Genomic DNA, 27,095 nt, shown 5'->3' on the forward strand with positions numbered 1-27,095 from the left:
AGGGGAGGCAGGAGGGAGAGAAAGAAAGAAGCAGGGAGAGAGGGAGGAAGGATGAGTGAAGTGGTGGAGCTGGGATGTGACAAGGGTATGAAGAGCAGAGCTCGTGGGCATTATTCTCCCATGTCTCAAGTACAGTGAAAATAATATCTGTCTCAAGGAGGCACAGAGGCTGGGAGCTCAGAACAGAGAAAATGCCCTTGACTTGGAAGGCTTCACAACTTGAGGCTCATCCTCCACCCACCCTGTTAGTAGCACACTGCTGCCCGCCTATTAAAGGTCTGAACGGTCAAGGCAGCAAAAACCAACCAGAGAAACACTCAAAGCCAGAGGGACAGGCTGAGGGCACTGGCAGGACTTGAGAAGGGGAGAACACAGAGACGAGGAGGGGTCAGAAAACTGTGAATGCTTCAGCCTGGGGGGCCAGGAAAATGGCATGCTGTTAACAGGAAAAAGGAGTTTGGGAGTGAGGACTACTTGAAGAAGAGAAACCATGATTTAATTTCAAATCGGTCACACTGAATGTGAGAATGAATCCCCAAGGAACAAGGTGCCCTACAGCAGAGATCCGGAGTACATTCAGGGTTGGAGGTTTGAGTAAGTTCTGAGTAAGAATTTCTGAGGAATGGTAAATTGATAAATAGATATCTCCCATGTTCACTCCAACCTACTCTCACTCTCCGCTTGGAACATATGATGAAAAAGGACACTGAAGCTGCGCCCCGCTCGGGAGGAGGGAGTGCTGTGATTGATTGGTGATGTCTGCCATGGACTGGAAACAAGACAGTAATATCATGTATCCTCTTGTCTTCCCAAGTTAAAAGCGTGTGTGTGTGTTTTATTTCTAAGAAACCCAAAGTGAAAAGTTAAACACAGAAATTAATATATGTACAGGGAGTGATAACGCATATTTAATGTGACTTTCACTTTACAACAACTTCCGGGGAAGGCTGAGAAAGAGACAAATGGGAAGAGAAATAGATGAGGGTCAGAGAAGCAGCATGGGTCTCTCAGGGTCAGAGTTTCTAGAAGAGCAAAGATTCCTAAGCAGGAGTGGAATGAGTTGGGTGCTTTCTCAGCTCATTCACGCTGAGGACCATCCGGGAGGCATTGTGTGGGGTTGTGGGTCCTTTAAGGAAACCACTGCTGCTGGCCTCATGGACTGTTCCCTGCAGAACTCCAGGGGGTGATGGTCATGTAAGCTATGACGTAAGGGCACCCGCTGAACCTGCCCTGTCCACAGAACCTCAGAGAAGGCCACGCCCACCCAGCAGCACTCAGCAGCTCATGAGCCTCAGGGCCCAGTGGCTGAGATCCAGGAGATGAGGCCAGCTCCATGCTCACTGTCAACAGAGACTGGGGTTCACCAGGTTTCCGGCATTCTGGAAAGGAGGTCACAAGTCTTGGTTTTCAGAGGGGGATGGAAGAGGTGCACACTTCCATGAGCTGGCAGTTGAGAAGGGTCTGGTGTGGAAGAAGGGGGCTTCTATGTGCCTAGCACATGCTAGGCGCTCTAATGGTTAACTCTGACAGTTACCCTGCAAGGAAGCTGGTGTGGCCCCCTTTTACACTGGGGCTTAGTGAAGGGAAGCAACGTGCCCTGTTAGTAGATGTGAGAGAGAAGTTGTGTGTGCATGCGTGCTACTCACTTCAGCCATGTCTGACTCTGTGCGACCCTATGGACTGTGGCCTGCCAGGCTCCTTTGTCCATGAGATTCTTCAGGCAAGAACACTAGAGTGGATTGCCATGCCCTCCTCCAGGGGATCTTATCACCCCTGGGGATCAAAACCTGGTCTCCCGCATCGCCTGCATTGCAGGCGGACTCTTTACCACAGTGCCTCCAGGGAAGCCCCTGCTGCTGCTGCTGCTAAGTCGCTTCAGTCGTGTCCAACTCTGTGCAACCCCATAGACGGCAGCCCACCAGGCTCCCCCGTCCCTGGGATTCTCCAGGCAAGAACACTGGAGTGGGTTGCCATTTCCTTCTCCAATGCATGAAAGTGAAGTCGTTCAGTCATGTCCGACTCTTAGCAACCCCATGGACTGCAGCCTACCAGGCTCCTCCGTCCAAGGGATTTTCCAGGCAAGAGTACTGGAGTGGGGTGCCATTGCCTTCTCCGAGGGAAGCCCCTAACTGGATCTAATTTCTTCTCTTCCCTTCTCTCTGGAGAAGCCCCCTACTTTCATTGTGCTTCCAACTGTAGAGAAAAGAGCATTCCTCCTGGGGGAGCCTGTGTCACATGGGATGTTCTTGACTGTATCAGGGGTGGACACAGCTCTGCAGATGCATGGTTTATGGCCCTGGCTGATCCTGCCAGAGCTTCCCCACTCCCTGACTCTGGGATCCCAGCAGACCAAACACATGGTACTCAATCAAAATGCATTGTGTACTGAAAAATGGGATAATTATTCAGAGATTTATAATATTGTAACATTATAACAATTATTATATTATTGTACCATTAGTACACTAATTATTATAATAATTATAGTATTTAGTAAAATAATGGTATAAATGTTCAAAATAATCCTCCAGAATCCATCGCCAGAATTATGACCTGTGCAGGGCCAAGGATGGGGGAGGGTCTCGAGCTGAAACTTACAGGGCTTTCTCTCAGAAATAAGGCTGGGAATTATCAAGCGCTCAGAGGACCCAATCACATACTCTTATAGCTCAGTCAAGTTCTGGGTGATGTGGGCTTTTGCAAGCAGCTCTGAGGATCTAATCTTAGATAAAAAAGCATAGAACTGTAGCAACAGAACCACTCAGATATCATCCAGATATATGCACTGTGCTTAGTTGCTCAGTCGTGTCTGACTCTTTGTGGCTCCATGGACTGCAGCCTGCCAGGCTCCTCTGTCCATGGGGATTCTCCAAGCAAGAATATTGGAGTGGGTCACCATGCCTTCCTCCAGGGGATCTTCCCAAACCAGGGATCGAACCCAGGTCTCCAGCATTGCAGGCAGATTCTTTACCAACTGAACCACCAGGGAAGCCCAGTTAAGGTGGTTTAAGATTCTGGATGAATAGTGAAAGCACTAGAGGAAACCCCTTACATGGCTGGGGGGAACGCCAAATGACACGACTGCTTCGAAAATCAGTCTGGCAGATTCTCAGAGAGGTTAAACATTGAGTTACCATAGGACCCAGCAATTCCACTCCTAGTTATGTACCCGAGAAACGAAAATGTGTCCATGTAAAGGCTTGTACATAAACATTCATAGCAACACTAATCATAACAGCCAAAAGGTAGAGAATCCCAGGGATGGGGGAGCCTGGTGGGCTGCCGTCTATGGCGTCACACAGAGTTGGACACGACTGAAGCGACTTAGCAGCGGCAGCAGAAACAACCCAAATGTCTATCAACAGATGAACAGATAAATATTATGTGATACATCTGTATAATAGAATATCATTCAGCCATAAAACAGAATGAAATATCAACCCATGCTATGGCATGTATGAACCTTGAAAACATGCTAAGTAACAGAAGCCAAAACCCAAAGGCCACATACTACATAATTCTGTTTATATGAAATGTCCAGAATAGGCAAATCCATACAGATAGAAAGTAGACTAGGCCTGGAGGGATGGGGGAAATAAGACATGACTGCTAATGGGCATGGGGTCTCTTTTAGGAGAAATGAAAATGTTCTAAAATTAAATTGTAGTGACTGTACTGCTTTGTGAAAATGCTAAAACCACTGAATTGTACAATTTTTAAATTGGTGAATTGCATAGTATGTAATTTATATCTTAATAAAGCCGATTAAAAACATCAATCAAGGGATATTTTTTAAAAAATCAATGTACAATCCTTACCCTGGCTAATTACATCATCATCTATCTCTAAATCCAATGTGCAGCCAGGGATAACAAACAATGCCCTAGTCCAATCTCCTCATTTCACATAAGGGGAAATGGGGGCCTCCTGGGGGGGGGAGGGGTGAGGTGACCAGGTCACACAGTGGGTAACTGGCTGAGCCTGGGACACCATCCAGGACTCCGACCTCTCCACTAGCCAAGCATCCCAAGCGCTGCCCATCTGGTGCATCTTCCCATCTGCCTCGGCTTCTATTTAAGGCACCAAACGCACTCATCGGGAAAATCCCAAGACCTCCTCCGAACCTCACTGCCTGAGACATCTCTGTGCACACATCTTGTCTTCTCAATGATACGGCAGGAACAGAGATTGTCATCTCACATGTTTTCATGTCCTTTAGTGATGCTGAGAAATCCAGTTCTACATTTCAGAAAAAAAAGAGACCTCTACCTCACAATAGCTACCTAAATCCTTCTTTAAACTGGCTCCTTCCCAGGCTGGGTTGGGCACCTCTCCCCAGCTTACTCTTATCTTACCCTTCCTGACTCCTCTTAGAGCCATTCTCTGCTCTCCCCTGCCCGGCTCTGTTTCCAAGGAAATGCATTTTCCAGTTTCCCTGCCCTCTGGTTTCTATGTAGGTTTGACCAATGGGAAGCACCGACAGAAACTGGAAGGTGGGAAAAGGAAATAAGCCAAGGTATTTTCTCCCTCACTTCTCTCTTCCTCAGAGGATGTTTTCAGCAGTAACTATCAGCCCCCTGGGGCTTCAGCTTCCACTAGACTGGCTTCCTGTGGCCCCAGCTCCAAGGCTTTGGAACACTGCCATCTCTCTTTGTCCCTTTGTCTCTCCAGCTCTAGGAGTAATAAACAGGTTCTATTATTGTTCATTTCTGAGTTGCCTCACTGGTCACTTGAGCCAGTTAGTTCTTCATCCCTGTGTAATCAACTCCCTGTATTAAATTCCCTCTGTAAGAAAAGCCTAGAGTGATTTCAGTTCTCCTGATTGCCCATGACTGATACACAATATCTTCTTGTTCAGTTGCTCAGTCCTGTCTGACTCTTTGTGACCCTGTGGACTGCAACACACCAGGCTTCCCAGACCATGCTCAAGGGAGGTCCCTTCCTTGAGTCTCAGTTCCTTTGTCTGTTTAATGGGGATAAAAGCAATGCCTGTCACTAGGTTATCAAGAGCGTCTAGTGAGGTGATGCCATTGGTCATTGAACTCAGTGTGGAAACTGCCCTGTGCTTTGCAGATGGTTTCCATAGACTAGTTTAACTTTGTTTTCTTTTAGCGGTTGTCACGGGCATTACAGAATAGCCGACTAATATTTCAAGAGACAACCACCTTACAGGGGGTTTGTCGTTGTTCAGTCAGCTGTTCAGTCGTGTCCGACCCTTTGTGACCCACAGACTGCAGCACGCCAGGCTTCCCTGTCCTTCACCATCTCCCGGAGCTTGCTCAAACTCACGTCCATTGAGTCGGTGATGCCATCCAACCACCTCATCCTCTGTCATCCCCTTCTCCTGTCCAATCTTTTCCAGCACCAGGGTCTTTTCTAGTGAGTCGGCTCTTGGCATCAGGTGGCCAAAGTAGGGGAGCTTCAGATTCAACATCAGTTCTTCCTATGAATATTCAGGACTGATTTTCTTTAGGATTGACTGGTTGGATCTCCTTGCAATCCAAGGAACTCTCAAGAATCTTCTCCAACATCACAGTTCAAAAGCAACAGTTCTTCAGTGCTCAGACTTTTTTATGGTCCAACTCTCACATCCATACATGACTACTGGAAAAACCATAGCTATGACTATGCAGACCTTTGTTGGCAAACTAATGTCTCTGCTTTTTAATTTTCTGTCTAGGTTGGTCATAGCTTTTCTTCCAAGGAGCAAGCGTATTTTAATTTCACAGCTGCAGTCACCATCTGCAGTGACTTTGGAGCCCGAGAAAATAAAAAAGTCTGTAACTGTTTCCGTTGCTTTCCCCTTTATTTGCCATGAAGTGATGGGACCGGATGGCATGATCTTAGGTTTCTGAATGCTGAGTTTTAAGCCAGTTTTTTTCACTCTCCTCTTTCACCTTCATCAAGAGGCTCTTTAGATCCTCTTCACTTCTGCTGTAAGGCAGATAAGACACAATATCTATCCGTGTCTGTTTCTAGATTCTTCGTATTTTTAATTGATCTATTTGTGTATCGCTAAACCAGCACCAGACTGTCTTTTTAAAATATATTTTTATAGTTTTATGTATTTTTGGCTGTGCTGGGTCTTTGCTGCTGTGTGGCTTTTCTCTAGTTGTGGCGAGTAGGGGGCCCTCTTCATTGCAGCACATGGGTTTCTCATTGCGGGGGCCTCTCTTGCTGTGGAGCACAGGGGCTAAGTCGCTCCACGCCATGTGGGATCTTCCCAGACCAGGGATCAAACTCGAGTCTCTTGCGCTGGCAGACAGATTCTTTACCACTGAGCCAACAGGGAGGCCCACCAAACTGTCTTAATTACTTTTGTTTTAACGTGTGAGTCTTAAATATCTGACAGGACAAATCCTGTTTCCTTTCCCACATCACTTTTCTTTTTGTCTTGGCTATCCTCATGCATTCACTCTTACAGATTACAATTCAAGTTACTACTGAAAAAAAAAATCCCACTGGAATTATGATTTGAAGCATTAAATATAACGGATTAATTTGGGAGAATGAATTCACAAGGTATTTCTTAGCATTTATTCAGATCCTCTCAAATGTTCTTCAGTCAGAATTTAAACTTTTTCCGTAACAGTATGGAACATATCTTACTAACTTCATTCCTAGCTATATATCAGTTCTGTCACAGTTGAAAATGGGATCTCATTATTACATTTCTTCTAATATTTTTTTTACTACTAGATATATAAAACTACTAACTTTAGGCTATTTCTGCCTCTGGTCACTTTGCTGCACTCATTAATTGGAATTCGCTTGTATTTAGGGATAATCACATGCCTTTTGTTTTTGCTTTTCCAGCATTTATTCTTTATTGGAGGATAATTATTTTCCAATACTGTGTTGGTTTCTGCCATACATTAACATGCATCAGCCACTGGTATACATATATCCCCACCCTATGAACCTCCCTCCCACCTCCCGTTTCCCACCCCATCCCACCCCGGCATTTATTTTTTATTTTGCTTTCCTGGCATATTGCATTGGTAAGGCCTCTTGAATGATACTGAATATTAGCAGCCATCTTTGTCTTATTTCTAAAACGGGTAGATTATCTTGTTTCAATATTAAATGTTGATTTGTGACGTCTTGTAAATTAGGTTAAAGACAGTTCTTCCACTCATAGCCTACTAAGAATCTTGAAAGATTAGCATGACTTATCTGAGTGAATCCACTCTGTTCCTAAGTGAACACTACTTTAAGGTGCTTTAAAAAAAAATCTGTTCTCAAACTCTCTTGGATTTTGCCATGAAACTTATCACTCCAGGTTTTAGAATTCAGTTTTCAAGAATCTCTATGACATTTCCCTGTCTATTCTTCTGGCATTTCCCCAAGACTCTATAGTTTTTCAAAGAGTACTGGTAGGTTCATCAACGACATATTCATATTTTCTTCAAGGCCATTGTTTTTTTTTTCCTGAACCTGAAGACTTTAACTGTAAAGCTTTAACTTTAAAAAAGACTTTAGCTGTAAAGTAAAATATTTCCTGACTACTGTTATCTTCAACTTCAATTTCATCCTCTTTGCTCTTTTTACCTTCTGTAGTTCGTATACTGACTAGCTTCCTTGTTGAAAGAGAAAAGCAAAACAGAAGTTGAGCAGCTCTTCTTCTGTCCTGTTAATTTCATTTACCATCCTCAAGATGGCTCTGCTATTAAATAGTTCATTTTTTTGCTCCAACCAAAGCGCACATCTATAGAGGTCCTTTTAAAAAAGGTCTCATCCCTTTGTTTTTGATATGTTCTACCTTCTCCTACCTTTGTCACCTGATGCGAAGAACTGACTCATTGGAAAAGACCCTGGTGCTGGGAAAGACTGAAAGCAGAAGGAGAAAGGGATGACAGAGGATGAGATGGTTGGATGGCATCACTGATTCAATGGATATGAGTTTGGGCAAACTCTGGGAATTGGTGATGGATAGGGAAGCCTGGCGTGCTGCAGTACATGGGGTCAAAAAGAGTCGGACCTGACTGAGCGACTGAGCTGAACTGACTGTCTTCTCTTTAAAATACTGTTTTAAACTGTGGGTTCTGAATGCCTTCCTCTTTCAGATTACCTGATATTTTCAGTTTTAACATTTTCAGAATGTAAAAATATTCCCTCTTAGATCTACCCTTTGTTTGATATTTTTGAAATCTAATCTACAGATTAGAATACACAGGGGATTAAACCCTGAATTCCACTCATTTCATATTATTGATTCTAAGACACCAGGATCATTTTCTTCTGAGGGTCTTGTCACCCACACATTCCAACCCAGTCTTCCTCGCTGACCCAACATTAACAACACAACACCAGCAGTGTTTCTTCTACCTTCCAAACAACCAAATCGTCAGCCAGAAAGGCCAAGGCCTCAATGGATGCTCTGCTTGCAACTGAATGCCAGTGTCTGGATGGCCAAGAAGTCCCCCAAGGTGATATGCTAGCATGCAGTCTCCTGGGAGAGCACAATGAACATTCTCCATCCAAGGTCCTCTGGTACCTCCTCTGGGCTGCTCAGTTCACCCTTAGGTGCTGCCTGTTCACCCTTGGGTGCTGCCTGTACTCAGTTACTCTTTTACCTACGCTGGCTCATGTCTCAACCTCACAGCAGGGTTCCCGGAGGCAGGAACAGCTTCTATGGAGTCTACACAGCAGCACAGCAGTTCTCTAAACACCTTCCCGAGGAGCCTGGTTGGGTCAAACTGGCACCTGTTTTACTTTTAGCCTAAGTGGGGACAACTCCATGTTCCTAATCAGAACTAAAGCATTAGGGTGAAGTGAAAGTTGCTCAGTTGTATCTGACTCTTTTCAACCCCATGGACTATACAGTCCATGGAACTCTCCAGGCCAGAATACTGGAGTGGGTAGCCTTCCCCTTCTCCAGGGAATCTTCTCAACCCAGGGATTGAACTCAGGTCTCCCGCACTGTGGGTGGATTCCTTACCAGCTGAGCCACAAGGGAAGCCCAAGCATTGGGGAGATGCTGACAAATATCTCAGTAGAGCATCCTGATTGATAGGGTTCAGAAGGTTGCAAGTAGGTTAAACCATTTGTTCTCTCGGTTGCTGGAGCAAGTGAACAGGACTGGGGGAGCCTGGAGCCTCAAGCAGCCTTATCTGCTTACTCCAGTGTGGCTATGTGTGCTGTGCTTAGTCACTCTGCTGTATCTGACTCTTTGTGAGCCCATGGACTATAGACTGCCAGGCTCCTCTGTTGATGGGGATTCTCCAGGCAAGAATACTGGAGTGGGTGCCACGCCCTCCCTTCTCCAGGGGATCTTCCCAACCCAGGAGGGGATCTTCCCAACCCAGGGACTGAACTCAGGTCTCTGCATTGCAGGTGGATTCTTTACCATCTGGGTCACAAGGGAAGCCCAAGAACACTGGAGTGGGTAGCCTATCCTTTCTCCAGGGGATCTTCCTGTCCCAGGAATCGAACCAGGGTCTCCTGCATTGCAGGTGGATTCTTTACCAGCTGAGCTAGCAGGAAAGCTGCTCCCCCACCCCCCCTCCCCCGCCCCACCCAGTGTGCTATACAACAACACAGTTTCTATGGGTGCCAAGGACAAGAAAAGGCTGGCAAGCATCATTTCTGGTCCATAATTCAGTCCATTAGCCTGGAATCGTGGCTCTTGACTGGGACTCTCTTAGCAGAATCCACTCAAGTACCACGCCATCACAGCAGATGGTATCAGCCAGAATCCTCCCTCCTGACTGTGCATTAATCATGCTCTCTAAATACCCTTGGGGGAGAGGCGGGGAAGCGCTCACCTTCTGATTGCCCTGCACTGTGCCATCTATTAATTTACTTAATCTTTCAACATTTGAATAAGGAACAATTATTACTATCCTTATTTTACAGATTAGGAAACAGGACCAGAGAGACTAATTAACTCTCCCAAAGAGACACAGCTAGTAAATGGCAGACCTGGGATCTGAACCCAGACGACGACTGTAGAGCCCTGTGCTCTCCTCAGTGCTAGGAGACTGTGGATCCACGGGGATGATGAAGGCTGCAGTACTGTGACGTTAAAAGGATGCTAATTGGCACTTAGCTTTGGCTGTGCTGCCCTTTAGCTGTGACCTTAAGTAACTCATTTCACCTCTCTGAGCCCCAGATGCTGCATTTTTGGATTTATTAAGCATTTATATGTTAGGAACTCAGTTTAATGAAATAATTTGACCTCCGCCAAGTCTGGCTGAGAGATAGAAGGTGCATTTACCCATCACGGTTTCCAGGACACCTGTCACTTATTTCCATTTTAATTTAGCAGAAACTAAACAGAGTAGGCATTATACCAACACACTGCTGCAAGTTCTTATTGATTTAGTGCAAGCATACCATTTGGTGGTAAGAGTATAATTGAAAACCATACCTTTCTCGTAATGGGTTTCAGTAGGAAACTGTGCCTACATCTTAGAAATGTGACGCATTACAAATATTAGGTCTATTAATTAGGGATGATTTCCCACAGTAACTTAGTGGTTATATTTTTTTTAAAGTGACCAGAGAGAAACAATGCCACTACCTCATTTTTCTCTTGTCTGAAAAAGTCAAAATTACTTTTTTTTTTTGCATGGCTTAATCTTTTATATGAACTACTAAGTGGCAGGGAAAAAATTTCCCCAATTTGTAAATATTTCTTTCAAGACATTTTCCAGGCAATCAACTTGGAACTGTCTAATGAGTGTTAACACAGGTGATATCTGAGTCCATAGTAGAGTGAACGCTCTTGTTTTCAATAGCTGACTAAATGCATGTCTGCTCAATTGCTCGGTTGTGTCCAACTCTTTGTGACCCCATGGACTGCAGGCCGCCAGGCTCCTCTGTCCATGGGATTTCCCAGGCAAGAATAGTGGGGTGAGTTGCCATTTCCTCCGGCAAGGGATCCTCCCAACCCAGGGAGTGAACCCACGTCTTCTGCACTGCAGGTTCATTCTCTGCCACTGAGCCACCAAAGCAGCCCAGTTTATCAGATGCCTGGCGCCAAAGATGGTGTCTTTCTCAAAAGCAATTCCCAGTGCCTATACAGTACCTGGAGAAGGCAATGGCACCCCACTCCAACACTCTTGCCTGGAGAATCCTATGGATGGAGGAGCCTGGTGGCCTGCAGTCCATGAGGTCGCTAAGAGTCAGACACGACTGAGCGACTTCACTTTCACTTTGCACTTTCATGCACTGGAGAAGGAAATGGCAACCCACTCCAATATTCTTGCCTGGAGAATCTCAGGGACGGGGGAGCCTGGTGGGCTGCCGTCTATGGGGTCTCACAGAGTTGGACACGACTGAAGCGACTTAGCAGCAGCAGCAGCAGCAGCATATAGTACCTGGCACAGGGAGGCAGCAGACTAAATATTTGTCGGATGAATGGTATAGTGCATTAAAACTGGACTCTCCCTAGGTAACTTATCAGGTGTCCATTCGTAACAGCTCCCTTCACCCTAGTCACGAATTCCCCAGTTGTCCCTAATGTTACATTATGATCTCAGCAACACTGCAGAGAAAAACATTACACATCTTAAGGAATGATGAGGTTTGTTTCGTGGTAACCGGGTCTCTGTCCCATGTAAGCTACAGCAGGATATGTTGTTTCCATGTGTCAGTCTGGAGTTTTCCTTTGGTGACTCTGCTCTCCATTGGTTTCAATGAATGACTGTAGGCAGGTAAGCAAGTCGAACATCCACCAGAAAATCCATTTTATCCTGATGTCATGCTTGCTCAGTTTTACGAAGCCTTAATCTGATTGTTAGTGTGGGAGGCTGTGAGGAAGGGCTCTATAACTTTTGTGGGGAGATCTAGGACTTTAGCAGTTCCAGATGAATTTCAGGATCTGGGGCCAAAGAATAAATATTTCATGAGTTCACTTTTGCACAGAAGCTCATGACTAAGAGCATATTCAACCTCTTTCCTGCCTGAAGAAAAAAATACTGACATGATTATTGTTGTTTTCCTCTAGAGAGCTCACTTTTAATAAATCCAACAGTGCTTTCCCTCCTTGGTTTCTTACAGACTCTCTTTTTGCCTCTCGTCTGCATTTCAGGGCCTCCTCAGCCTTAAAAGAAGAGTCTTCTTTTTTCCCCCTTTCTTTCTTTAGGTCTGTATGTATGTGGTCAGTTGTTTGGTTGTGTCCAGTTCTTTGTGGCCCCAGGCTCCTCTATCCATGGAATTTTCCAGGCAACTATACTGGAGTAGGGTGCCATTTCCTACTCCAGGGGATCTTCCCAACCTAGGGATAGAACCTGAGTCTCTTGCATCTCCTGCACTGGCAGGAGGATTCTTTACCATTATAGCCACCTGGGAAGCCCTTCTTCAGGCAGGGAACAGCATTAACAGACTTGCCCCCAGCCACTGCTTCAAACGCATCCCCAACAGCATCGCACGAGAGCCCTCAAGGAACAGTTAAGACAAAATAATTGTTGCCATGAAGGCACAACTGCTGGGTATAAATTAATGTCTAAAGAGCCCGTCCTTGAACTTATGGTTCCTGGGAGGACGGATGGGGTTCCAGAAGGGATAGTTAAGGAGTTTGGGATGGACATGTACACACTACTATATTCAAAATGGATAACCAACAAGGACCTATAGTAAGCACATGCAACTGCTCAATGTTATGTGGCAGCCTGGACGGGAGGAGAGTTTGGGGAAGAACGGATTCATGTGTATGTATTAGTGCCTTTGCTGTTTACCTACCTGGAACTGTCACAATGCTATTAATTGGTTATACCCCAATATAAAATAAAGTTTTGTTGGTTTTTTTTTTTTTTAGAAGAGTCTGTTCTTTATCAGCCTCTGCAGTCTGAAAGAGCTATGGCAGATTCAGGCATGAGCTGCAAGGGTTATTTTTCTATTCAGCAGACACCATCCAATACACCCAAATGAATGAAATTATTCATTCCAAAAAGAAGCTCAGGTTAGATGAATAAAATGCATACTCTGTTCAGGGCCGGTTTTAGACACTCTAATTGCACAAGACCTAGTGTGAGCAGGAGCTGAACACTGGGTACGAGGTTCTGAGGCGATACAGAAGGGGATTCATTTATTTTGTCATTTGTGCTTAAAAAAAATCTCAAATGGTCTTCTCTCTGTTCTTCAATTCTTGGAGGTTAACCTCTGAAGCCATATACTGGGCCCATTTTAAAGGCTTGCAAAATTGCCTTTAATATAGTCACAGCATCCCTACCCAGCCATGAATGCAGCTGGTGCAGTTGTCAGCATAGCAACACCTTTTTGCTTTTGAGGTCTCAGCTGTAGAAAGAGGATGTGTAAACCATTCACTATTCAGTAGGGGATGACATGAGCCTACGGGGATGTTCCTATAATTATTCTAGTTCTGTTAAGTGGATTGCCTAGGCTATAGCAGTTTTGGTATTTTAAATTCTGCAGTCTTCCCCCCCAGTCAAAACAGTAGCGAGTCTTGGAATGTGGCTGTGATTTCAGATTGCATGGATTAGAATTTCAATTGTAATTAAATGTAAATCCGTCCTTCCCTGATCAAATGCACCAGGGAAATTCACAATGTCTGAGTAGAAAGTTCTTAACTCCCAAACAGGAAAGGGAATGTAGATATCAGAAATCAATTCCTTTATCCTGGATATTTTTAGGCTGCCCCTCTTCCTTTTTCAAATCTCCGGGGCATGAGGTATCATGCTGATTGTTACTTGAACTTCTCGAAAAATGCTTTTACAGACTATCTGGTAAAGATCAACTCTTCTCAGCCTTCCCTGCCTTCACTATTAAGAAGGCTGAGATGATGGGTTTCAGTTCATCCATCTGATCTTTACTAAAGAGCAGGACCCCCAGATTAAGGGCTCCAGATGTTTTCACAGTAAACAAAGAACAAATGGCATTCAAAACGAGGAAAAGCTACGCAACTTAACCTCTATAGGAATGCAACTGAAATAGAAATTCTGAGTTTTAGACTAATCAGACTAATAAGGTTTTTGTTTTTTTGTTTTTTTTATTTTTTAAATTTTAAAATCTTTAATTCTTACATGCGTTCCCAAACATGAACCCCCCTCCCACCTCCCTCCCCACAACATCTCTCTGGGTCATCAGACTAATAAGGTTTTAAAAAGTTAGCAAAAGCTAGGAGCATACTTCCTATGGGATCACAGAGGCCCTGTCAGATTGCTATTGTGTGTGCAGAGGGGAGAGGTGTAATCAGATAGAACATCTCTGGAAGGAAATTTTATTAGGCAATATCCAAATTAAATGTGCACATTCCTTTTGGCCCAGCATCTCTACTTTAAGGAATTTATTCTTCAGATGGATTTGCTCAAGTGTACAAAGCATACAAGTTGTCATTTCAGAGATTCAAGGCAGCCTAAATGTCCATCAATACTGATTAGCTAAATAAATATGTGCTTGTTTATACACAGAATAGCTCTAGATTGATAAGAAATGCTGACAGTAGTTGCCTCTGGGGAGAACTAGGGAATAAAATGGTGGGAAGGAAAAGTAACTTTTATGGATATTTTTGAATTTTTACCACTCTCTGTATTACTTACTAAAAAAAGTTGAAAAGCACAGCAGTTCCCTTTATTACTAACTTCCTACTTTGTCTCCAAATAGTTAAAAGCATCCTCTGTTTTGTGGAAGGTGAAATCCCAGGTTGGGACAGGTTGGAACTGAATGGAAACTCTGTTTCAATTCTCTCAACTTCTGAGTCCAAAATGTCCCAGCAGAAAGGATTCTCCACCAATTCCTTCTCACCAATTCTTCAGACCAAGTCTTGCAGACTGGAAAGCATTGCCCACATTTCCCCTGAACAGTTACTTTCCCATATTCTCAGGCAGAAATATCATTTCTATTTCCTTTTATCCCCTCTCAAAAGATCGCCATGCTGTTTCCGCTCTTCGCTTGTTAGAGTTTCAGAGCCATGTCTTTACTTATTGTGTGAACCTTCTTCCATCTGATCTTTCCTTTGGAACCAAGCACCCCTTTCTGTTGCTAAACTTAGACCATACATCTCAACCCATCAACCTAGGAGATACACCATTCCTTGAGCTAGATTTTCAATCTTCTTGTCCTACTTCTTATCCCATGGACGACTAAGGCCTTCAATCTCAAACTGCTAAAAACTGCTACCAGATAGCATCAAACATACCAGCTAGCATCAAACTATGCGTCTTACACACATGCTGCTGCTGCTAAGTCGCTTCAGTCGTGTCCAACTCTGTGCAACCCCAGAGATGCCAGCCCACCAGGCTCCCCCATCCCTGGGATTCTCCAGGCAAGAACACTGGAGTGGGTTGCCATTTCCTTCTCCAATGCATGAAAGTGAAAAGTGAAAGTGAAGTCGCTCAGTCGTGTCCGAGCTTAAGGAAATGCAAAACTATGCCAAGAGGTCAGATGAAGCAGCTGCTTATGATGCATCCATCCATTTACTTTTGAATATTATGCCTCTTAAAAAAAAGTCAGCCTCTAATTAGTTAAAATTGAGACACTAAAACAAAGGCAAACAAAACTAAATAAGAAGCTGTGCTTACCTGCCCACCTCAGATTGTCCTGGAGTAGCCATTAAAAGGATTGTTCTTAGGCCTCGCCCCAACCACCTAGAGCCTCATCATCTCTATTTTTAACACACTGTTCAAGCAATTATTTGGCTTCCTAATTTTTTTTGGAGGGGGGCAGGGCTTTCTGCAGAATTGTTGAGAATTTCTTCTTTAGTGGAGTCTTAGCTGAATGTCAATTTCACCTCTATTTCACCTTTTATATACTCTTGGGATATCTTAAAATGCAATGCCTTTCTATAAAAGGACAATATGAAGGATCTTTGTGGTGATGGAAATGTTCTTCATCTTGACTGTATCAATGTCAATATCCAGGTATGATACTGCACTACAGTTTTGCAGGAGGTTACCACTGGAGGAAACTGGTAAAGGATAAATCAGATTGATATTATTTCTTACAACTGCATGTGAATATACAATCATCTCAAAAAGAAAAAAATTACTTCAAAAAATTAAAAATGTGCCACCTTTCATGTGCAAAGAAGGGACTTTCCTTCATTTAGCTGCAATTTGCTTTTCCTCTATCTCTGCCCTCCTTTTTGCCTAGGAATTTGTCGCCTCTGGTAGCAAAATGCTGCAAGCAGATCATCCTAGGCCTATTTAGGGTTATTTACCTGGTACTTTGGGAAGATTCAGTCAGACAGGGAATTGACTTACAGCCAAGTTTAGGAAATATTGATCAAAAGGGATCGATATGGCTGCTCAGGGAGTTCTTTGATGAGATCGGATCTTAAAAGACTGTTAAGACTAGTTAAAAGCTAGAGTCAACAGCAACAAGAAGGATCTATCATTAGTTGAGTTCAGAGCAGGACCCAGGAGGCTTGAGTCACTGACCTGGAAGGATGGTGGGATATTAACAGGCAGGAAAAACAAAGGGCTCGTGCACTGTCCTTTTTCCTTTATCTTTGTTGTTAAAGAGAACCACTTTCAGTGGAAGTGGTAGACCAAGAGATGAAACAGGCAAGCAGGTTTTGAACGCCAAAGTAATTACCTGTCATGATTTCAAGACTTTCCGTCCACATGAATTACATCAATCTGATGACACTGTCAATTCACTGTTACATCTTCTGAGAGATCACAGAAAAACAATGGATATTTACAAGGTCAGTAAGTAACCAAGTTTCAAAAATGCAAAAAGCTAATCCCTTTAGTTTATGGAATACTGAGTATGGTATTGCCGGCAGATAATATTCCAGAAGAAATGACTAATTTGTGAGCTCTCAGGAAGGAAGAAGGGGATCATCTCAAATGAGTGATTCAATATGAAACTAACTCTCAATCTCTGCTTCTTTGAAAAGGGTGCTGTTGGTGCATGAATGCCTGCATGGACAGGGTGACCAGGCTGCAAGAGGAAGGGTGGGGGAATGGACAAGGTATGGAGGAGGGTTATTAGCTCACTGGTGATGGTGATGAACAAGGTTACAGACAACTCGTGTGGAGGAGGGACAGACAGACCGAGACTACACTGCTGGTGGTGGGGGGTGACATCCTAGTAGTTCTGGATTTCAGTGTCGTGACTCTTCAGCATCATCTAATAAGTCTCCTGTAGATGTGGATCAACAGGGTCCCAAGTGGTGGAATAATTAGCAGTGAAAGGTCTTAAAGTACAGATGGGCAGACAGACTTTGGGGTCAGAATTGAGTGACCACCTCTCAGCTGTGTGACCACGGGCAAGCTGCTTGGTTAGACCTAAGCCTGAGCTTCCCCATATGAGAATAGAGTATCACAGAGCAGTCAGGAAGATCAAATGACATGACTTATGCAGAGTTTGAAGCACACATCTGGCTACTGGCCCCTGAATGTTTCTGTGGATCAGTGTCCACCTACCAGGGTTTCCAATATCACATGGCTAGACTGTCCTCTGTCCCGCTCAACACTATAGCAATGCCTCCAATGAGAACACCATAGGTACACTGAATAATATTCATGGGAGGCAGATGAATCCAGAAGATACGTGGTGGTCAAAGTCCTGTTCAAAAGACGATGCTCCCACCTGGGTACGGTTGTTCAGATTTTTTCAGACCAGCTCAGAAGTGATATATTCCTGCCTGTCATCTGGTGAGATGTTTCCTTTAGAATGAATGTAACATAATTCATCTCCTTAACAGACATTCATTGAGCACTTGCTATTCATCAGGCACTGGGGAACAAAGGAGAGTGTGACACAAAGCTTAGACCTAAGGAATGTACCACCTCCAAGATGAGATGAATGAGAGAGGCATAAAATAGTGAGTATATCATTGACGTACACAGAGCGGGGGGAAGTAGTAGAACAGAGCACAGCGCCTAGCTCAGCTGCAGAGGTGGGTGGGGGCAGTCAGAGTCCCTGGGAGAAGACAGCGATCATAAGCAGAGGCTTAAGGGATGAGCAGGAGTTGGGCAAAGAGGATGGGAGTGACAGCATCCTCAGCAGAAGGAACAGCATTTGCAAAGGCACAGATGGGAGTAACAGCAGGGTATGGGGAATGCCAGGAACTGCAAGCAGTTTGGTGTTGTAGGAGTTTAAACAGGAGGGTGAGAAATGGGGGAAATACCCTAGCTGGAGCAACAGGACAGGAACAGATAGCGGGGGATTTCCAGAGAAGGCCTTGGACTTCGTCCTATGGGCGATGGAGAACCCTGGCAGATATCAAGCCTTGCAAGGATGCAATCAGACAGCGTTTTAGAAAGATCACTCCAGTGGTTGTGAGGAGGATGAGTTTGTCAGGTGATAGGAGTCAGGGAGATCAGGAAAAGGGCACCTCTCAGCCAGAAAGAAGATGCTGCTACAGATCACTGCTGACAGAGAGGAAATGCAGATAGACAGATACTAAGAAGGCAAGCTGAACAGACCTGGGGACTGCCTAGATACACAGGGCAAAAAGGAGAAGAGTTGTATATGACATAAATTCTTATCCTGGGTAGGAAGAAGAGAATCCAGGTGAAGTTACTTTTTTTTTTTCCCCAGGAAAATAGGATGACTTTAATTTTAACATGTGATGTTTGACATGTACAAGGATATACAGGTTGAAACATCAGTATAAAAACTCACAAGAGTTGTCTGCATTACAGAGAATAGCTTCAGGCCAACAGCACTTATAAAATCTTGACAAGATGAGAAGAGTGGGGAGACTGCTAAGTGAGAAAAGCAGCGGGCAGCGGAAGAACCCCTGGAAAACACCGGTCTTTCACAGGAAGACAGGCACAGAGGCTGTTACAAAGAAGACAAAGCACAAGGGCCAGAGTCAGAAATCCCAGAAATCAAGGGACTAGCTTCAAGAAGCTGTGAATGAGTGATCACCACTGTCAGATGCAGTAGAGAAAGACGTGCAAAGTTGAAGGATAAACAGCGCACACTCCCTTTAACAATTAGGAGGCCATGTGTATGTATACTGGTTAGACCTCTTGGTTGCAGACAAGTGAATCCACTCAAGTTAGTTTAGGCAGAAAGGTATTTATTAGAGATTATTAGATAAGTGTACACAATCTCCAGGAGGTCACAGACACAAGTGTGGAGGTCTCTGCCAGGATAAGCAGCTGCCAAGGGAAACACCCACCCTAACCATAGGACTGTTACAGTGGAGACCCCCTGGGACCAGGTCATAGAAACCTTCACCAGAGCTGCCCTGGATGAAGAAACACCTCGGCTACTGTGCCTACAAGTACTGCCATTCTAGGATGAGCTTGCTCCACACCACCTAACTGAATGTTCATCTTCAGACTTCCAAAGTCCCATCACCTACTTCATCCACAAATAATACCTCTGTGCAGTGTAAAATGAAGATGGTGTCCAAAAAAAAAAAAAAGAAGAAGAAGCAAGAATAGTCTTTATTCCTCAGAAACACAATTGGAAAACTGTATCCAAAAAATCAAAAGATTCAGAACTTGTATGCAGCTTTACAAACACCGAGGATCAAAACGTCTGCTACAAAGAAATACACCTGTAAACAAGGACCTCAGGGAGAGTTTATAGATGATCGACTTGACTAGGCAGCGCATGCAGTTGATTCTCTCCTTCTGGATAGACTTGTGGCAACCCCTCCAAAAAAGTTCAGATTTCAGCAATCAACTATCTCAAAGGATGGCAACACATCTTTTTTTTTTTATTTTAAAAGGCTTAAGAGGGCCAAATTACCATTGTGTGTGTGTGTGAAGTCACTCAGTCGTGTCCGACTCTTTCCGACCCCGTGGACTGTAGCCCGCCACGCTCCTCTGTCCATGGGATACTCCAGGCAAGAATACTGGAGTGGGTTGCCATTTCCTTCTCCAGGGGATCTTTCCAACCCAGGGATCAAACCCAGGTCTCCTGCTTTGCAGGCAGATGCTTTATCCTCTGAGCCACCAGGGAAGCCTAAATTACCATTACATATATGAAAATGGCACAAGAATTGATTTCACAAAAATACTAAGGAAAGTATCTCGAGCCTACCTCTCAAGAGGGGAAAAGATGTCTTACTTGGGAGCTCGAAATGGGGGAAAATAAATATTTTGGTACAAGTTCTATTCTAAAAGACAACATACTGATCTCTGGTTCTACAAAAAGACTATAGCAACACCCTCCTGTCCTCTTGCTCAGATGCTTTGGCACAATGTCATTAAAATTCTATATGCTTTAATTTGAGCCATCAATGAGTCTCAGATGCATGTTGCCATATATATATATAAAGTTTATTTATTTTAGCTTCTGGCCATGCCTTGAGGCATGCAAGATCTTAGTTCCTCAAACAGGGATCAAACCCATGCCCCCTGCAATGGAAGCGTGGCATCTTAACTGCTGGACTGCCAGGGAAGTTCCTATAGATTGCTTCTTAAAATAAGGAAGTCTAGGATAAAAACCAACCCTCAAACTCTGAATATTCTGACAGTGTGTATTCATAATTATGTCTTCTGAAATCATGCAAGTTAGCAGCACCAATCATTAAGACATTAAAAAATTATTCTTGTACTTGAGCAGTAACTTCTATAAAGACAAATGCTGTGCGATTTATGATTAATAAAACTGCTAAAATTCAAAGTGGCTAAACTGCTTTAAGATAGGAAATTCAAAATCTCCCTGTATTTATATAACCTCTAACATGTTACGTACTTTACTTAGCTTCTGAAAGAGGTAATCCTCTGTTAGAGAAAGTCTGAATGTTATGTGCTCAGCCTAAACATATTAAATGTTGTTAAATCACAGAATTTTAGAGCTAGAGAAGACCTTTGCTCATTTAGTCCAACCTGCTCTTTTTGGGGAGGGAAAACGAGGCCAACAGAGGGAAAATGGTTTGTCCAAGATCACACAAGACGGAAGCTGGGCCCCAGTGATCCCAATCCCCACTGCGGCACTACATGATACTCTCTCTACAGAGCAATCTTCCCAAGTTTTCCTGGGTTTATTTGGTCCCAATCATTAAATAACAAAGAAACATAAGGTACACAGCAATACAGTAAACACAGACTTATACTCCAATTTTAAAATCAGAATATCAAAACAATTCCTGAGCCTTTAACTACCTTCATTTTATTGAGAATGCAGTCCACAGTGAGTTATGACTACCTATCGTGGTTACGTGCAAATATTTACATGGACACCGAAAACACCATTCAGAACTATTCCTCGAAGATATTTCTATAAACACGTCCATGTGATGCCAAGGCACTTTCCATGGGATGGAATGAAACTATGATGGTGAATGGAAGTAAGACGCTTCAGTCTCTCAAAGTGCAGTCATGACTTTATCTCGATACATCATACTTTGCTTTCCTCCTAAGTTCTTCTGGTTCTGGTCGTGGACATAATCGAAATGGCTGTCATCTCCACTGGCCGACGCTTTCCAATGCGGCCTGTCATCCTGAAAGGATGGCCTGTTTTGTTTGCAGAGGGAGCAGTTAGTGGGGGGATATGGAAGACAATCAGAGAATTGAGCGAAACAACACAAGCGCAAGGAAATGGGCAGGGAAAACCATGAAGTGTATGAATGCAGATGGCTTTCAGAAGAAACGAACACATTTTCTACTTTCAAGTGTTTTTTTAAATTCAGATGCTCTGGTCCTCTATCAACTTCCAAGTTGAGAACAGCGCTGCCTGTGGCTGGGCCATCATCCCTCCAAGGGTGTCTAAGGATCTAGTCAGTCTGGGAAAAGCTAGGTGATGGTGAAAAAGGTTCCTTTTCTACAGGAATTCTCAGAGCTGTTGCCATGGGAACATACACCGTGAATGCCTTATTCAGCCTTTTCTAAAAGTGCTGGACCAAATAATTCTCTTTTCATGGACAGTCTGAGAAAATACTATATGCTGGGTCCCACCCCCAGAGATTCTGATGCTGGAGGTCTGGGGTGGGGCTGGGACTCTGCATGGTCAAGCTCCCAGGTGGCACAGATGGTGCTGGGCATCAGGGCCACCTGCGAGCTGCACTAGCCCAGCCTTCCTAACATTCCCAGCGAAGACTGCCTCACAAGGAAACCAACATGGTAAACAGGTGAAAATGAGTGCTATGTTTTGTAAGCATGAAGTTAAATTAAAAAGCATTTATATGAATCTCTTCCATGCCTCATGTCTGAAAAAGAAATGGTCTCTGCAATACAGAAACTTTGAGAGGTATTAGTTCACTAGTCTAACTTGCTTTTCAATGTTCCATGGACATCAAGTGCTTATGATCAAACCGCACTGTCATCCTACAGGATCCACAACAGACTGGGTAAGAAAGATCAAGAACTAACTGCTCTCCTTGGCCTTGTTCTGAATGGATGTATTCCCATCACTCCGTTCACCATACTCTCTCAAGGAGCCAGGCTTGCAATCTCACTAAGAAATAACTTTATACAAACTGAATTCGCCAACTATGTTTCTGAAAGAGCTTCACAGATAAACACCCATTAAAACTGATCTAAAATTCAAATCTTATAAGGAACGTTTGCTTTTACGAAGCTGGCATTAAAAAAAAAAAAAACCCAAACTTAATCATAAATGCAACAAAGCAGATGCCAGTTTACCTGGGAAGGACCACGGTCGGTTAGGACACAGGTGGGCAAACACGGCCCTCAGCCTAAACCCCACTGTCTGTTTTCATAAATAAGCTTTCCAGGAACACAGACAGGCCCATTCACTTCTGTATCCTTTGTGGCTGCTTTCAAGCTATTCAGTACAATAGCAGGGTTGAGTAGTTGTGATAGAGATCACAAAGCTGAAAATACTGACCATCTGGACCTTTACAGAAAAGTTTACTGACCCCAAGGTTTAGAAAAAAATTCACCATCACAGAGAGCAACCCTCTACTCCATCCTTGGTGGAAAAAAAAAAAAAATCCTTTCAAAAAAGTCCCACAACAAAAATCCCTGAGCTTTAACCGTATTTTTAGTAGATGAATTCTCAGGACAGAAAAATGTTACTTAAACTCTAAGCAACATTTCAAACATAAAACCAAACCCCAAAGATCTGAGGTTAGACTGACTAAAACAAAACCAAACCAAAAAAATCCCCTCCCAGTTCATTTTATTTCATCAAGCATAAGCTTTAGTAAATCCAGATCCATTACTGGCTTCTTTTGCTTTGCAAATTACTCATCTCTTCCAGGACAAGACAACTCTTTTAACAGTGGTTTCCAATGCAGAATTTCAATTCACAACGGAGTAGGAAAGGAGAGCTTGGAAAAAGACGGTAGAAGTAGAAAAGGACAGCGCTGGGAGCTCAGGTACTTACCTTACGTTTGGAGAGTGGGGGTGCCACCGAGGTTGGCCGGGGTGGAGATTGGGATGATACTGGGGCTAGAAATAAAATACCAAACTGGATTACTCGTTGCCCTTTTGGTTTCAACGATCTTCACTGGCTGTGGATGGAGAGGCCCTCACTGATGCCTGGCTAGGGGAGTGGAAGTTTCCCAGGATATCAAGTTTCCCCCATGACAAAGGCTGGGGGACTGCCCTCTAAGAAGAAAGGTGGAAGGCATCTGCCTTGAAATGGTGCCCCAGAGCACCCAGGGCCACGTAGCATTCATCTCTCCCAAGGGAGCCGAAGGAAGGGGCCAGAGAAAGGGGAGAATGGGGGCAATTTATTCTTTAGAAACAATTTCTGCCATTGCTGAAAAGGACGACAACTGTGTGTAAATAGTCACGCTGCAAACAGGACTGGACTTTTCCATCAGGTGATCCAAAAGTAAACATCTTCCGGAAACAAATAAAACCACAAACCATCTAGATCCTGATAAAACAGAGAGAGAGACGTAGTTTGCCTATTTTAACATGAGGAAAAAAAAAAAACAAAAAACGGACTCAGACAGGTGACTCACAAAAATGGCCAGGGGTCAAGACAAGGCAGGCTTGGGTGGGTGGCAGGCTGCCTGCAGCTCCACTTCTGGCCTGCAGGGGGCAGCAGTCATAGACACTGCCAGAAGTCCTGGGGCTTCTCAAGCCTAAAATTTCTATGGGGCAGATTAGGCTTTCCTGACATTGAAGTCACTACAGTCTGGCCACTATTATTCTTTTCATCATTTCTTCCCCTTCTTCTCCCTCCCTGATGCTTTTGTTAATAATAAGGAGTCCATTTTCTATTATGGAAAATTCTCAGCCATTCTGTTCGTTCAGGGTTTCTGGACCTGAGATGCCCTCCTGGCCTACTGCGTATTCAGTGGCCTCTCTCCATCAAAGATGTCGGTCAACAAGACTGCAGCCACCAAAGGACATCCTACAGGAAAGTGGAATCTGGAGGAAAATCTCAGTAGCAGAGTCTGAAAGCTGACCAGGGCTTTAGAATCTCCTGGAAACCATCTCTGCACATGTCTCTCTTTTAGGGGCTGCAGAAGACCAGTGAAGCGATAGATGACTCGCCCAAAGCTGCGCAGTTTCAGGCATTTCGATCACACAGCTAGGCTCCAAATGAGGCTCCACCAACTGGGTCTGCAACCAGAGAGACTAAGCTAGACTAGAAATGGATCTTCTAACACCTCGTCTTCAAACACAACCAGGTCAGATGCTGGAGAGAGGTGGTCACCTTATCCATAAAGCCCTGGAAGAAGGATATTCCAAAACCTTCCTTGTTCTCCTTCAGAAAATTATATACCCTCTAAAGCTGTCCACCTGAGGCAAAGGGCTGACTCAATGGAAAAGACCCTGATGCTGGGAAAGACTGAAGGCAAGAGAAGGGGACGACAGAGGATGAGATGGTTTGATGGCATCACTGACTCAATGGACATGAGTTTGAGTAAGCTCCGGGAGTTGGTGATGGACAGGGAGGCCTGGCGTGCTGCACTCCATGCAGTCACAAAGAGTCGGACATGACTGAGCAACTGAACTGAACTGAATAGAAAGCTGTCAAGGAGCATTTTTTAAAGTTAATCCACATGGCTCTTAACCAGGGCACTTATGCCCCCCTGGGAACAACTGTAAGGAGGTATGTGCAGTTTTGCTTATCATAACGACTGGAGGGTTACCTGTAACTTGTTGGCAGAGAAGAGGGAAGCTCAACCTCCTGTAAGTCTAAGGACAGTCCCAAGCAGTGAAGAACTGTCCGTCCCCAAATGCCAAGAGCCCTCTCATTGACAGCACAGCAATCCATCGTCTGCATTTGGCTCGGCTTGCTGAGCTCAGAGTAACAACAATGCTATGACACTGTCTTCTGGAAACCCTTCTCAGCACTAAGATGCTTACTGGGCCACTTCTCAGGATGTTCTCTGCCCACTCAATTTATTCCCAACACAGCACCTGTAAGGCTGGCAAGGGGAAAGGGCCAGTGTTTGCCAAAGATGTCAAGAGATGAATAACATCCAGGTAACGGTTTTCGTGGATTTGATCTCAATGAACAACTGCCTTGATGTTCACTCGGAGCAGAGAATGCAGAGAAAGGGCACACCTGTGAGGCTGCCAGGGCAGAGGCAGTACTAAGTTGGGAATGCTTTGCTTTGCTTATTTTTATCTTTTTCTCTCCTTTAAGCACTAGTGACCCATCAACAACATTCTAGCCACTCACACCTGAAAGTCCCTCAGGGGAAAAAAAAAATCTGTAACTAAAAAGAACCAAGAACTGAAAGAAGGCAAGGAGATAGGGAAACCTGGCCTTTGCACTACCAGATACAAAGCACTTTTTACACTTATTCACAACAACTCAAAAGTCACATCCAGGTTCTGCACACAAGGAATAAGATTTCATGTACAGAAGACAGTATCATAAAATTCTGAAACACCATTTGGCGGTCTCATGAAGATAATGTACACTGGGATCTCAGTCCCATCTAAGGAATTAACTAACCTACAGTAATGAAAGATCCAGAAAGAGGCTGATTAGAATAAGGCTCCAAAGTGAATTAATCATGGAATATTTAATTACTTGTGACATTCAAAACCAGACTGGTGACAGGGCACAAAGACCCAGGAGAGGAGTGTCCCTTGGACATTCATACCCGCCCAGGACAAGAAAACTGGCCCCACGTTAGGGGGTCATCAGACATGGGTGCTGCCTCTCAGCCCATGACAACCCAGGAAGCCAGGAGCACACCATCAGCTCAGGGTCCTTGCCTGGTCACCTTCAAGGCCCTGATGCTTGCCAATACCAGATCCTGCCCACCCTAGAGTTTCAGATTCAACCAGTCCAGGGTGAGCCCCAAGCAGATGGTTTTAACGTGCAGCGGGGCTGCATGATTTCCAATGAAGGGGCTCAGAGAAGGCTCTTTGAAGGTGATGGTTTCCCAGCAGATGAGTGTGGGTAAAGGAACAGTGGGAAAAAATTATGGGGCAAAGATGATATGATTCTCTAAGACCTGAACCCATGCTGTATCCTAAGGAGTAGAGACAATACATACAAAAGTTAAGTTGGACCCAGGCTGTAGAAGGCTGAAGCAGCCAGTAAGAGCTACCCATGGGCCGCAGCTGATGGGCAGGCACGGGGTTCAGGCCACCAGCCATGGAAACCCACCTTTGCTCCTTCTGCAGGTAACAGGCCTAGCGCGGTACTTATAAAGCAGGTTCTAGAGACTACCACTCCATGAATGGTAATGGACCCACCACCAATAGAAAGTGGTGGAGAAAACTAGCTGTTTTTATCGGGGGGTGGGGGTGGGGGTGGGGGCTGTCCAACAGTCAAATGATTTGGGAAAACCCTAGATTAAAAAAACAACAACAACAACATGTGTCTTCCTTGAAGGACTTCTTGGTACTTTTGACACCCCAAAGGGCCCTGGAAGATCCAAGAAGAAAATGAAGGACGAAGCGTTTCCCAAACGTGTGAACACATCCTTTCCTGGAGGCCCATCTCCAGGGACTCGTGTTCCCTAGGCCTAGAACGCCTGGACAACTGCCTCCTGAGAGGCCCCCAAAGGCTGCGTCTGACCACCCAGCAAGTTCAGACATATGTCTCTGATGCTTGCCAGTGGACAAGGTGAAGAAAAACAGGCAGCTCAGAAAACCAAGAGGAAGGAAGGGTTGGAGAAAAGGTTCTTCTCTTACTGTTTTCTCAAAAAAAAAAAAGAAAAGAAAAACACGTATTGCTGTTATTTCTTCAAAACCTGGTTATGCATAATGACTGCTCAGTGTGGAAAATTTAGACACTTTAAGAAATATGACATGAAAACCTTTAAAAGCAATAGCTCACCTGGTAATTATGGACTTCAGGATTTGTTTTAGAGCTAAAAAAAGAAA

At 44.3% G+C, this 27,095-nt stretch overlaps 1 protein-coding gene across 4 annotated transcripts in view; it reads right to left on the minus strand.

The window, feature by feature from the left end:
* Positions 1-27,095, minus strand: part of EPB41L4B (erythrocyte membrane protein band 4.1 like 4B) — a 142,816-nt gene that overhangs the window by 46,414 nt on the left and 69,307 nt on the right. For 3 of the 4 annotated variants that reach the window (XM_018052570.1, XM_018052571.1, XM_018052572.1), the window contains exons 14-15: positions 27,049-27,082; positions 23,170-23,234 (exon numbers count right to left, since the gene is read on the minus strand). In XM_018052570.1, coding sequence (XP_017908059.1) covers positions 23,170-23,234; positions 27,049-27,082 — 99 coding nt within the window. Of the gene's footprint in view, positions 1-20,844; positions 21,336-23,169; positions 23,235-27,048; positions 27,083-27,095 lie in introns of those variants that run through there. The other variant, XM_018052573.1, reaches the window with a different exon arrangement.

Source organism: Capra hircus, chromosome 8 (genome assembly GCF_001704415.2).
Source record: "Capra hircus breed San Clemente chromosome 8, ASM170441v1, whole genome shotgun sequence".
Classification (NCBI taxonomy): Eukaryota; Metazoa; Chordata; class Mammalia; order Artiodactyla; family Bovidae; genus Capra; species Capra hircus.